Below are 13,680 nucleotides of genomic sequence, written 5' to 3'. Positions count from 1 at the left end.
TTAGCTAAAGCTCATAAAATAAGTCCTGTTTCCATTTGTTAAGATGCCACCCTCTGTGTGAATGCTGCATTGAACTATTGTACCTTGTTGGGTTTTTTTTCTTCTTCGTTGGGATTGCAGATTTTTCTGGATTTTCCTTTTAAAATGCATCTGATTCAGCCCGGAACCTCACGTGTTTGATTGTATAGTGATAATCTGAAAACTGCCAAGTCTGTGTTCAGAGTATTATGCACAAAAAATTACACAAAAGTCTAACAGGTTATATACACCTCCCAACACACCTTGGTGTGGACAGCCTGCCTTCTAATTTATATATAATTTACAAAATATAGAATTTGGTATTTGTTAGATCTCCATGTTTTCAATATTACAAAATAAAAAATACAAAAAAAAAAACCAAAAAACAAAAAACCCCACAACAACTTTCAGGGGAGTTCTCTCCCACAAAGTGTCTCTTGTTTACATCTAGTCTTTCCCATGTAAACTGATATATACCAAGGATGAGCACAGAAGACTTCTTAATAAATATGTTTGTTGAACCTTCTTTCTTGATCTCGATCTTCCCTGTCGTCAGATGTGCCAGCCCTGCTCAGAAGAGCAGTCATTGAGCCAGGTAAGAGAAGGGAGAAAAGAAGGCCAGGGCTAAAACGTCTTCTCACACTAAAACATTAACGATGCCATTCTAAAAGGCCTTTTTGTGTGCTGCAACAGTGGGTGTCAATTTTGAAAGCCCATTCAAAACAGCTAATAAAAGCACAGTGGTACACTTCAAATAGCTGGCAGTATGGGATGGAAACGTTATGGGAGTGCAAATCCATTCCAAAATAATGCTTTGTAGTGAATCATACATTCCTTCAACCAAGTAAATGTTGTGTTGCGTCAATAAATACTTAAATAGCTTCTTAGATCATCCTGCAGTAGCAGCCTTTGTAAAAACCCCAAATTCACATCTTATCTGTGAATGCTGTAGTACACATCTTTGGTCGGTTTAGCACTCAGCCAGGAGCAAATCCCAGGTGGTTTCTCTCCATTGCCTTTAGGGACAGGTGGCCAAAGAGGTTGCTGATACCAGCTCTAGAGTCACTGTGTGAAATTTCAACTGCTTTGCGTTTTAGACTTGCTGCCAAAAAGTGATTCTTCTTTGAGTCACAATCTTCTGTAATGCAGATTCCATCTTTGAGCGATGCTGCAATTGGTGCTAACTGATTGGAGGACCTTCATTTAGGAAGTAGGTGGTCATTTCTCCTTTGCCTTTGACCTTAATGACCCCTCGGTATTCCAGCTGATAGTTGTTGGCTGCTAAAACCTGGTACATGTCTGTGGTAACCTGCAGAATAAATGAGAGTTAACATATGCCTGTCATGCTTTCCACGCAGTCTGTTCCTTTGCTTTTGAGGTGAACAACAGGTAATGTTAAAGTAGGATAGTTCTGTTTCTAAGTTGACTCTCATATCAGTCACTGAGAGATTTGATATCAAAAGTTGCAGAACAAAGCCTTTAGAAACTGAGCAGCTACAGAAGCCATACAGGTACACGAGTTGGAGAGAGCTGCATTTTCCAAGACATAACTTTTAGGTATTTCACTGCTCTCAGTTACCAACTAGGGCTCAAAGTAGGATTTTGCAAATTACATCAGGCACCTCAGTTGATCAAACTTACAAGATTTTGAGATCTAACTCACAGCACTTGAGGTTTTTAGCCCCACTGACAGACTCATAATGTGAACATCACATAAACATCAACTCCTCACATGAACTTTATTATCAAACAAGCACCACAAAAACAGCAGCAACTTCCTGCTAATTTATATAATTTAATAATTTAAATAATCCTGCTCACTGGCAAACCCTTTCTTACTCTGTATTTTCTCATCCTTCTTCAGGTAGCTTCTAATATTTCCATTCCTGCCTTCCTTTTGCTGTAACGTTGCTGTGTCGTTTTGTTTAACTTGAACAAAAATTGTTCAGGGAACAAAAGTTGTTGTGGGACAGTTTAAATGGTGTTGGATAAATATTGATTGGTTATCTGACAGCTGAGCTGGAAAGAGAGAGCATGGCTTTCCCTCTCGGATTTCACATCAGTTACTGTAATTATTTTTTACATCTCTTCAGTATTTTCCTAGGGAACAACAATCTGTATGTGGGCATTGGCCCAGCAAAAGCAGGACAGTGAAATGAATCACTGGGAATGTCACTGCCTGAGCACCAAATAGATGCCTGGATTACAGCTTTCCATTAACCAGTTTAACTGCCCTCACTCTCCAGGTTGTTACTCCCATTCCAGTAATGCCTGGCTCCTTGCTAGCCTCACAACGGGGAAGGCACAGCAGACAGAAGTGACAGACAGAAATACATTTGTGAATCAAGTCCTTGCAAAATCAAACAGCCCGCACTTATGTGCAGTCCCACAGCACAGCTACCAGCATGGGTGGGCAGGCAGCACAGCTGGAAGGAAACTCCACTCAACACTTCTACTCAGAACTACTTTGCCAGTGTTTAACCCAAGGCTGTTAAAACGGTCAAAATTATAAGGCATAACTTGATGCTACCGCTGGCATTCCCTGGTTTGCTTTTCTGTCAGTGCTGTGTAAGTAAATGTATGACATAAATGAATAAAATACAACAAAAATTCCAATTCTGATTAAGTTTCAAAAACCATAAGTGAGACAGGCAGTATAAATGAGTTTTCCACTGAGTGCCTTACCTGAATCCTGTCAGGCACACCTGTGCTGTCCATTCTGCTGGCTACATTCACCGTGTTTCCCCATATGTCATACTGGGGCTTACGTGCCCCTATCACCCCAGCTACAACAGGACCAATATTGAGGCCTAGAAATAGGGGAGAAATGCATCACATGTGAAGCTTGAGGCAAGTTATTTTTCAGGCAGGAAAAGACATTTTAAAGGAAAGTTGGCTTCTTTGATCAGCTGCTCAATCCACAGCTGTTTTCCCAGTGCCAGACGATGGGATAAGGGTTATTTGCCATCCGGCTGCCAAGCTAACTGGACATCTGTACACAGCTACTGTGATGCTGGGCAGTTGCGCGATGGGCACTGTGGCAGCCTGAAAGCCTCTGAGTGAACTCAACACTGGACATCCTCACTCTTTAATCTCCTTTCCTGTCTCTTTTATTCCAATGTCCAATACCAGCTGTTGAATGGCACCACTGGGAGCGTGGGCAGGAGAGCACATCGCAGGTGCATTGAGCCCAAGGAGAACCACCCCATGTGACCGTGCTGTGATAACAGACTTTGTGCACAGAGGACTGTTGCTCGATCGCTCCTGGTTCTCCAGGGAGCTTTGGTAATAACATCTCAGCCTTAACTGAACTGCTCTGACATTTCTCAGAGGCTGAGGCAGGCAGACTGTTATTTTCCTGTCACTGGGTACAGAACAATCAACATCCCTGCACAGTTAAGGTAATGTCTATGTTGTTTTCTCTCTGTAAGATCCCCAGCTCAGAATGACAGCTACCAATACTTAATCCCATAAACAGTGACATTACCTATCTTCATCTGGAAGTTGTTGAATGAATGTTCATTAATGTATTTCATTTGGTCCATTAACCTCATGGCAAAATCAGCCAGAGCTTTGATATGCGTCTTCCCCTCCTTGTCGTAAGTGGAGTCGTTGAGGCCTGACGCGGCCATATATGTACTGCCAATGGTTTTGATCTTCTCCAGCTGCCGAAATTGGTCTTCACTTATTATCTGTTACACGAGAGAATTGCAAGGGAACTGAATAAGCTTGTCAAATGCATACATGCTGGCATGTTCCTGCCCAGTGTCCTGCCTTGGTACAAGCACTACAAAGTGCTGGACAGAGTCTCCATTACTCAAATTACACAAGGAAAGGGGATTAATGATTCTGAGGATGGACAAGGGAAGGAGGGGGATTTTCATCTGAAAGGAAAAGAATTAAAGACTTCTGGAGTAAGGAGAAACGAAACATGACACAAGGGTTCAATAAGCCACCTTCCTTCATAAGCTTATTCATAAGCTTAGCAAAGCCCAAATAAATGAACTCATCGCTCAGTTTTCTTTAGCAACACAAATTTTCTGTGACTTACTTCATCAAAATCCGCAATGATCTCATTGAGCAGCCTCAGACACTCCACCCCCTCATTGTTGGCCTCCAGTTCCACGTAAAACTCAGAGAAGTTGCTTATGGAGGCGAACATGACAGCCACGCACTCGCAGGACTGGTAGTACAGTTCATCATTTCGCCGCTCCTGAGCCAAGAAATGGGCTGCCACGTCCTTCGGCAAAATGTTGTGGAGGAGGCGTCTGTTATAGGCCTGCAGCTCCTCCATTTCTTCTTTCTCTTCAGTGGCCTAGTTTAGGAGGGTGAGAGTGACACGCTTATATCTTTTGGTAACTGCTCTGAAGGAAAGAAAAAAGCTGAGCACGAGCTTGCAGGGAGGACAGAAATAGAAGAAAGGGGGGAATGGCAAAGGAGGACAGAGACAAAAAAAATGCAGGATCACATTTTGCACTGGAAGACTGTGTGTCTGTGGGCACATGTATATAAAAGCCAAAGGGCTTTTTGCCTAGCTCAGTACACGGTCCCTCCCTTTCCACAAGGTTTATGGGGGTACTGTGATGGTCATTACATACAGTTACAATGGAGCCCATGAAACAGGCTGAAGATGACAGGCTGAAGAGGATTTTTCACCAGCCTGTAAAGCCCTCGGCTCCGGTGGCAGAAGGCGAACATCTGGCAAAGGGGACCATGAGGAAAATGGGCTGCTTTGTTTTCATTCTAACAGATGTGGATTTGAGGCTGGAACCAGAACTCCCAGCAGGATTCAATAGCTCGTCTTTGCAGACTTGCCCAGTACTACCATCACCTCAAGTCATTGTTTCAAGTTTGTAGGTAAATACATAGAGGTGGTTGCTTCTCTCTCCTCCTTTACCCCAATATAAGCAGCAGTATTTTACCCCTTGTTTTACTTTTTGCTACTTTGAATATTTCAGTGGAAAGACCAATGGACAAAAGCAGGGTCAGGCAATAACTGCAGAATGCACAACAAGTTGAGGGGACACACTGAGCAGTTCAGCTTATGGATGCCCCAGAGCCATCCTGTGCACCACTTGCTCAACAGAGGCAGCAGTCAAAACTTTCCTAACACTGCAAAGTTTTCTTTAATTTTTTTTTTTTTTACCCCCCAATAACTTTTGCCACTGCTGGAGAGCTGGAGTCAAAAAGTCTCCTGGCACTTTTGCACTCTATCATGGACTAGCACAGCACAGCCATCCGTATCAGCCATCACATACAAGGGATTGCTGTTCCAACATCTCCCTGCCACATGCTGGCAAAGGGACAAGCAGGAGCTGCAGAGCACCTTGCATCTTTTCTGGTTTCTAAAACAAGATGTTTGAAACTGGAAATGGGGTTAAGCAAAGAAAGATGTTTTAGAAGATATGTCCAGACAGAACAAGGAAAACATTTGGCTCTGCCTGGAGAAACAGTATACTCAGACTTGGAACAGCCAAGTCAGCTCATCTCTTCTGAGATTTTACCATTTATAAATGAGGATAGCAATGTTCATTGATCTGCTTCCTAAGGAGCTTTAATTGCTTCTTCCACAGTGATTCCTACTAAAAATCAGTGAAGCCTATTATTAGAATGATGTTCTACTATCCAGAAGGTAAAAATAATCTATAGGAGACCTGTGTTCCTCCAGCTGTGAGCCATGGGCAGAGCTGAGATGCGTTCTGCTTTCTTGAGAATCACACAGGACACCCTAATGCCACTCATGGGCACACACAGTAAAAATACTAACAACAAACCCAGGGATGGGAGCAAAGCAAGGCACTGTCTGTACCATGTTGGTTACCCAACACCGCTGCCTAGTGGCTAACGGAGCCTGGATACCGAGCCACTTCCACTGCTTAAGAAGACAGTGAATGAAAATCCAGCTGTGAATCCTTCACATCCCTAAACACAACAAACTGAAGCTGAACTATAGGAAACAAGTCAGCAGTAAGAGATGCTTATATTTACAAATGATGTTTTATTACAGGTTCCTGCAACAGCAACATGCTCAGGTGCCCGAGTTTGTTAACCTAGATCTTCAGATCTATGATCTTCTATGGCAGGGACCATCCCAAGTGAATTTACAAGGAAACAGAGGGTTAAAGTAAATGACCAGGATGAGAAGCACTCAGAAGGCAAAATACAAAAGAAGTGAATGTTACTAGTATGCCCTGTTATACATCAGATTCAGCTTAAATTCAAAGGCATTTTATAATGCTCTGAAACTTCTGAATAACTCATCAGTTTCATACTAAGCCCAAAGACTCCAGTATTCCTCCAACACAGCGATACCCACTAACCTGGAGTTTCCAGAGAAAATCAAGCCTTGCAGTGGATTCCACTTGCTGGGCATGCAAGTACAGTGCCAGGACAAAGACCGTAATGATGACAGGGGTGACGATCTTCAGTGCAACTCGTGTCACTGCTGAAGAGCTGTGGTCAACAAGGAGCAGGATTGTCAGGTTATTCTCAGTGTGAAGGGACACAGCTCAGCCACACACTCCAGTTCTCACTTCAGGACTAACCAAGCTCTGAAGAAATCACATTTTTCCTTCCCGTTGAAGCCCACATTGGTCAAAGGAAAGCAATACTTGGAAAAAAAACCTCAGGACTTTGGACTACAGGTGCTGGTTTCTAAAGCGGGTCCTTGAAATTAAAAATGCAATCCAACTTCCTAACAAGGGTTAACATCGACCTAAAAGTCATTTTTAAGAGAGCAGCCATAAATGCTCAGCCATTGCTACACTTGGCAAAACCAGAATGCTGACACCTCTTCAGACTGCATTTACTGTGTCTCTTGCACTGCCTTCCCCAGCTTCCAAAGTCTGGAGCTGTTCTACAGTTATTGCTTTCCTAATTAGCAACTTCTAAATGTCTTTGTTTTATAGAAATTGTGATAGCTGAAAAGAACATTAGGATACGTTCCCAACCCTTCTGGCAAGCCAGCAAATAAAAATGATTTGAATACCAGTGTTACACAGCATGAAAATATTTTGATAAACGCTTTAGTTTGTAACTCCAAGTATGATCTATGAGGTGCTCTATAAAACAAGTTCTCACAGGGAGAAGGGTGCTCAGGGAGCATCAGTTGAGATAAAAGGGCACTACTCAATGCATTTAGGGCATTTGTACTGCATTGCCCCCAGAACACAGCAGTGCACATACAAGTACGAGGCACTGTTGAAGTCAGTGTGCTGATACTGCGCCTTGAGAACAGAAAATGTCTACTGATAATACCCATGCAAATATGTAATGCCAAAGTGACTCACCATGGTAACGTTGAATTTGTTGACATGCTGGAAAAAAAAAAAATACACAGACATGGTTAGTGGAGTGCTTTGCTGCCTCCAGCACCCGCCCCTCTGCACATAATGCAACAGAACCTCTGCAATGTGGCACTGCTGACGCTGAGCGGGGCTGTAGCCCTTTTAAAGCAGTCAGCAACAGAAAGATGAGGGGAGAAAAAAGGACCTTGTCTGTGATTGTACCACATGGTTAACATGGTTAAAACATCTAAGGAGACTTCAGAGTCAGAGAATCATTTGGGATTTTAATGTCAGTGCGGGATATTTAGCAAACGCTTCTGCATCTGTCACTGCTCCATGAGGTCAGCCATTAAAAACTGATTTAAAGAAGCTTTGGGTGAACGGCTCATGAGAGGTAGTTACCTTCTTCCCCATGCATTCTAACATGGAGACAAGTCTAGCCCCTTTACCCCATTACTGCTCACTTGGGCAAGGTGCTCATCTCCTGTGCTGTGCTCAGCTACACGTACTGCACATGGGAGCACCGAGAAAAGCCTGATGCAGGTTGCTGTCACTGCTCACTGCACTGGGCATGCAAAGGGCTCCTATGAAGCATTGCTGCTGAAGATGGAGGGTGAACTTTTCTTACAGTGAAAAGGATGGAGAAGAGCTTTCTGGTAGGTAGGAGCTGGCTGAGTTCCTGCCTGATCAATTGCTTTGATGCTGCTGGTTTCTTCTCAAGTGTGGGTGGAATATTAGGTGGCTGAGAACCAATATATGTATCTTTTAAAATACTTTTTATACAGAAAGCAAGCAAGCACTGGATTTGCTTGTCCTGACTATAATGACATTGATGCACTTAGAGATTTGCAGGCTACAAATGGGATACAGCTCTAGCTGAGAATCTCACACGAGGCCAGGTGTGCCAGTCTGCAGCTTGCTCATGCTACACAAAGCTAAGAAATGATCAGAACTGAAGACACTGAGGGAGCCTAACTGGGCATAAAATTAAAAAAAATAAAAGCATAGCTTCTCTCTAATCTTGTTTGTTAAAGATATCTTCTGCAGCTCTGAGCATGCAATTCCTTCTGACATGGATTCTGCAACCCATGCTGCCTTGCACAGATGTTTTCCCTTGTCCAGCTCCAGCACTGACCACACAATGAAGCCCAGGTTGTGTCTGGCTGGGGACACAGCTCTGGGGCCAGCTCCTACACTGCAGGATGGATCCAGTTGGAGCTAGAGATGCCTGGTGCATGCAGCATGGCTCTTCAGCTCCCCTAAATCACTGCCTGGTCAGGGATGACTGCCTGCTCTCATTATCTCTCAGTCTTATGACTAGGCTGTGGCAGATCTGACCCTCTGTGCTGAGCCTGCAGCTCACTGTGGGTGTTATGCTTGCTCTAAAATCCTCAGCAGTAATATAGACTATGGAATGCAGCAAACGAGCTCACATTGCCCCATCGCATCTTGAAATCCAATGCATTATTTTAATCTCCCGCACAGCAAAAAGGTAAGGCAATAAACAGTAGCTCTGTGAATCCCATTGTACTTCACGTGTCACCGTGCTGGTGTGGCACTACAGTCAGGACAAGCAAATCACAACATACTGCAGTCAGCTTTTCAGTTGCTTGCATGCTGGTTGGTTTGTACACAGAAGCATGAAGCGACATCTGCATCGCTTCTAATTAGTCAGAGCCCAATAATGGCTGCAGAACAGACAGTAATTATGGAGCTACAACGGACATCCAATTAAAGTAGCATTAGGTCATGGGTGCTTTTTTTTTTTTAAACTATCAGCTGGACAATAAGGTCCATCTCTGAACCATGTGTCACACGCTGAGCTCCCACTCCCCAAATGCACAAAGAGACTGCCAGGCTTTGGGGCAGAATATAGCTGTCCTTGGGGCTCTCAGGACAAAACAAATGCAATTTAATGAGAGATAATGCAGCACCACACAAAGTTATTTCTGGGAAAACCTGCTAACCTTCTCCACTTTATTACTGACATTTTGATTGTGGAATGACGTAAATTATACTTCTAAGTGCTCTAATTTCACTTAGTGCTTGACTTACAAGAATTAAATGATATTTGGAATATAAAAAGCTTTTGTTTCTTGAGTTCAGTTAGAAAAATGTAAAAGAGCTTCCACTGTTGGACTATACATCACCTGCAAAAAGAAGTGAGGGAAAAACCTCATTCTCCCATACCCTCACAGAAAGCTCCAAGGGGTTTCCTACATGATGTTATTTGTATGAGTTAACAAAATAATTTAAGTGATTACTGCCAATAGATGTAAAAGTCACACCTCCATCAATTATTAAGGGCTATGCAGGAACGGTAAAAATCATAGGATATTTATGTGGAGGACAGAAGTAACCAGGCACATCCAGCTTGTGGGGTTGAATGAGTATCAAGAAATTTGAGCAATTACACAAGCTGCTTTTTAACATACAAAAAAAAACATAGGACCACAGACATATTCTCCATCACCCTCCTGTCTCAAGACTGAAACAACTATAGCTATAATCCTTGACTGATAATTTACCTAAACTGTCCTTTAAACCATCAGCGTTGGAAACTTTTCAATTATCTCTGTCCTTACCAGATCTTTACCATTAAAGAGCTTCTCAGTGCCTATGCAAATATCCTTTGCTGTCATTTAAGTCATGACTTCATGTTCTACCCACACTCAAGCACAACTACTGCCCACAAGGGGAAGTAATCAAAACAAGCATTTAACAAAACAATGCAACTTCAAAGCTGTGAAGGAGGACGAGTTCGTGAATGTGCCTCAATTGCCTCCCTGACAGGCCCTTCAGGAGAGGGGCAACCTGTCATTGGATGGAGGTTGGAACCATGATTAATATGTGACCTGGCGAAGACAAACTACCTTTTGTAGCAAAAAGGCACCTGGCTACTCCCAACCAGTCCAGGTCCCACAGCTATGGTGGGACCAAGGTGTTGCAAACATGTGGCCAAGATCAGCTGTAAGGAGATCCCTAGCCAAATGTCAAACACCACATGATGCCACCAGTACAATCAATAGGCGTACAAAGGTTAAGCTTGGTAAGATTATCATAATGGAAAGATAATCAAAATAAAAGGGAATGCTTACCAGTGTCGCAGGCTTGCAGTAAACTCCTCAAGGAGTGGTCTCCAGCAAGAGATCCTCCCTCAGTGGTAGTGAGCACTTAAATGGGATCTAGGAGAGGTGGAGCCAGGCTCCACCCCTGCTGGTAGCACAGGTGAATTGCCTTCACCTGTGCTCCCACAGCAGACTCATTGCTTGCCTTAGGTGGTCAATCAGAGGTTCAGGCTGTGATCACCAGTTCCCATACACAACCCCAACCTGGCTGTGACACACCAGATGTCTGAATATTGCAGTGGTTCATTATCACATCCCTGAGCCACCTCAAATTTGCTGGAGATGTTTTTCTTTTTGAGAAAAGACATTTCTATATTGAGAATGTGTTATCAGAAGAAGTGAGAATGACTAACTGCTCCCCATTTCAGGGAGAAAAATAACACAGATCCACTCTGATTGCAGTTATATTTTGTTATTAATAGGCAGTTCATTAGTCAAATCCCAGATTTAAGAGTTCTTAAAGGGAACTGTGATCCCCAGCTTCGAAGAATTGAAGTGCCTTTAATTTACAGCCATGCCTGCCCTCACACCATGCACTTCCCTTGCTTGCACCATGGCCTTGGCACTCCCATCCAATGCTATGCTGGAATCACTGGCTGAAAGAAATTACTTAAAGATTTCAGAAGTGAAAGGCACTTACTAGCTGTTAGCTGTAACCAGGAGATCTGCATTGTCAAAAAGGTTCACCCCTGGCACTTCCACAATGAGAACATATATAAATTCAATGATTAACATAAGGATCAGTTTTCCAATACAGCTGATCTGAAGGAACACAGAGCAGGCCAGGAGACTCAATAAGACACTGTAGGTAAAGTACTGTATAAAGACAAAAAGGGGAAAAAAAACAGAAGAAAAATGAATGTCAGCAGGATAAATCAAATTTGAAAACAAAGGAAACTGAACAGAGGGATAAGAAAGGGATTGGGAGTCATGTGGTTGAGCTGAATGAACATGTAAACTGGGTTCTGCTTGTGGGATCCTCCAACATTACAAGGGATTTAAATGTTAAATCTTAACTGAACATTGTTCTGCTTTGGACGCTGTTTGTTTTACTCCAGAGGCACAAGGCTCACAGCTGTAGACCCAAAAGCTGTGGTGCAGGCTCACCCTAGACATAGCTGTTAAACCAGCAGAAAGCATCAACCAATTATGCCGGAATATTTTCTGTTTTAAACTAAAATTCTGGTCTTGAAGTCAAGTATTTGCACATCACATGAAACCAAGGGTATTAAGAATCCACACTGTCGTGACTTACACATCCACTTGAGTCCAATTGGAAGGTATTACCCTGCTGATGTGACACACTGAACCCACTGGCAAGATACAGGCTGGACACACTCCTACCAACACTCTGATCACTTTTTCTAGCAGATGTTGCAGGAACAGCACGTGTGGATGTGTGGGAGCAGAGCCCTCTGCCATGCTTTGCTTTACCAGGTACAAACTTCTGCCATTCTGACAGCTGAATGTTTAGCATGCCAGTGCTTTCAAATGTGGTTGCAGGTTGTGAGCTCAGTGTATGGCTCCTGGGAAAGTTGGTATCGATGTAAAACCCAGAGAGGCACACTATCTATCTCATCACCTTCCAGGTATCAAATCTGTGAGGCGTTAAGCTTCCACTCCGTGCAGACAGAGTGTACCAGACTGTATCAGAGGTCTGAGACAATCCATCCTTTTGAAAAAGGTTAAAAGCAAGACTTACTTGAAGAATAAATATGCTTATGTTCTGAGCTCATTTATTATTAGTTCGTTGCTGATATATTCTATTTGAGAAAATCACTTTACAGCTTGTTAATTGCCTCCTCAGCTTCTAGAAAATATGTGTGGATGTTCCTTGTGGCTGAAGGCCAGGATCCCACAACATTCTGAAAGCACACTGGGAGCAACAGGCAACAGTGGCACCAGATCCAACATCCACCCTGCAGAGCACAGGGCAGGGTCTCCCCCTCCTTAGCCCACTGAACAGCAGAGGCTCAAAGTGGTGACAGCATCCCCTGCGTGCACAATGGCTGCTCCCCACTGCTTAGAAACATCCCTGTCCTGAGCCATCATTACTCCTCCCCACCTTCTGATGGGCACAGACTGTTTCCAGTTCTCCATCGTGCCAGATTTTGCTACTGGGTCTTTCTGGGACACACTAAGGGCCTTTGCAGGGCTGAAAGTCAATGTCATGGTAGTCTGAAAAACCTCACCAAATCAGACTGTGACAATATCTCCGTTAGGTTAAATGGAAACCTTTTCAGTAGGACACCAGGGACATCAGTAGCATCTTGGATGTCTGTATGGTTATAAATCAGCCATAAATCTGAAAGATCCCCAATAACACAGATGACCATGACAAAAAATCCCAAATCCTTAGGGTTGTGATCTAAAAACTCATGGAAAGATTTTGAACAGCTAAGCAAAGAGGTGATTTTCCTGGAAAAGTATTCTACCTCTGTGTAAAAGGTATTTGCTTTTTGCCATTAGAAACAATCATAAAAGCTTTCCAATTTTTCAGCCCTGAGGAAACTTTAACATGAATGTGGACTCATGACAACAACTTCAGACACCTGAGTTTGTGTTGGCCCTATAAGATCACCCAGGAGCAACCTCCTTTCCTCTGAATCATTGAGATCTATCACACACTTCTACTCCCCCTTCTCAGATCAAACAAATGCAGCCCATTTATTTCAAGCAGTACCTCTGGAAAGTTGCAGTTGGGCAAAGGACTGTCACAGAATCCCTGCAATGTGCCCAGGCTGTAGTTGGAAGTCAGGTTGCTGATAAGGCATATGTCCACCCGGTCAGGAGTGATGTTGTATTCTGCAGCCATGCAGCTGGCAAGATCCACAGTGCTGCACATGAACTGAAGAAAAAGATGGGATTAAACTGAAAGGCACAGACAAGGAAGAAAAAAGCAAATAGTTTGTAACAATTAAAGACGCCCTTGAAAATGGCTCCAGCAAGGGAATTAAGCGATGTACAAAATTAAATCACCAGGCTGTGTTTTACTGTGTATACCAGTAAGCACTGCCTCAGCTGAGGCTGTAACTGAAAGCAGAAAGCCACATGGAGCCTTTGGAGCTACTCCCAAGTCCCAGGGCCATCTCTAGTTTTCCCCCTTTCTTAAAAATTGAAGTAGATGTATGTAGGGGATAGAATATTAAAGTGGTTCTTTTAAATACTTGCAGCCTTGAAGCCATTTGTACAAGTAAGAAACCAGCACCTGCAGGGTCCTAGAGAATAGCCAGTCTCCCTCCAAGCCT

At 43.3% G+C, this 13,680-nt stretch overlaps 1 protein-coding gene across 1 annotated transcript in view; it reads right to left on the bottom strand.

The window, feature by feature from the left end:
- Window positions 1-1,175: 1,175 nt before the first annotated feature.
- The window catches only part of ADCY5 (adenylate cyclase 5), a 195,859-nt gene continuing 183,354 nt past the window's right edge, over window positions 1,176-13,680 (bottom strand). Inside the window, exons 14-21 of the mRNA XM_031590642.2 lie at window positions 13,116-13,280; window positions 11,073-11,248; window positions 7,308-7,334; window positions 6,339-6,471; window positions 4,070-4,333; window positions 3,506-3,710; window positions 2,704-2,828; window positions 1,176-1,327 (exon numbers count right to left, since the gene is read on the bottom strand). Of these exons, the coding sequence (XP_031446502.2) occupies window positions 1,199-1,327; window positions 2,704-2,828; window positions 3,506-3,710; window positions 4,070-4,333; window positions 6,339-6,471; window positions 7,308-7,334; window positions 11,073-11,248; window positions 13,116-13,280 (1,224 nt within the window). The 3' untranslated portion in view covers window positions 1,176-1,198. The remainder of the gene's footprint in view (window positions 1,328-2,703; window positions 2,829-3,505; window positions 3,711-4,069; window positions 4,334-6,338; window positions 6,472-7,307; window positions 7,335-11,072; window positions 11,249-13,115; window positions 13,281-13,680) is intronic.

The sequence above is a fragment of the Phasianus colchicus genome, chromosome 7, assembly GCF_987193195.1.
Source record: "Phasianus colchicus chromosome 7, bPhaCol1.hap1.1, whole genome shotgun sequence".
NCBI classification, from domain to species: domain Eukaryota; kingdom Metazoa; phylum Chordata; class Aves; order Galliformes; family Phasianidae; genus Phasianus; species Phasianus colchicus.
The sequence above is the reverse complement of the archived record's forward strand: the minus strand, read 5'-3'. Positions and strand labels throughout refer to the sequence as shown.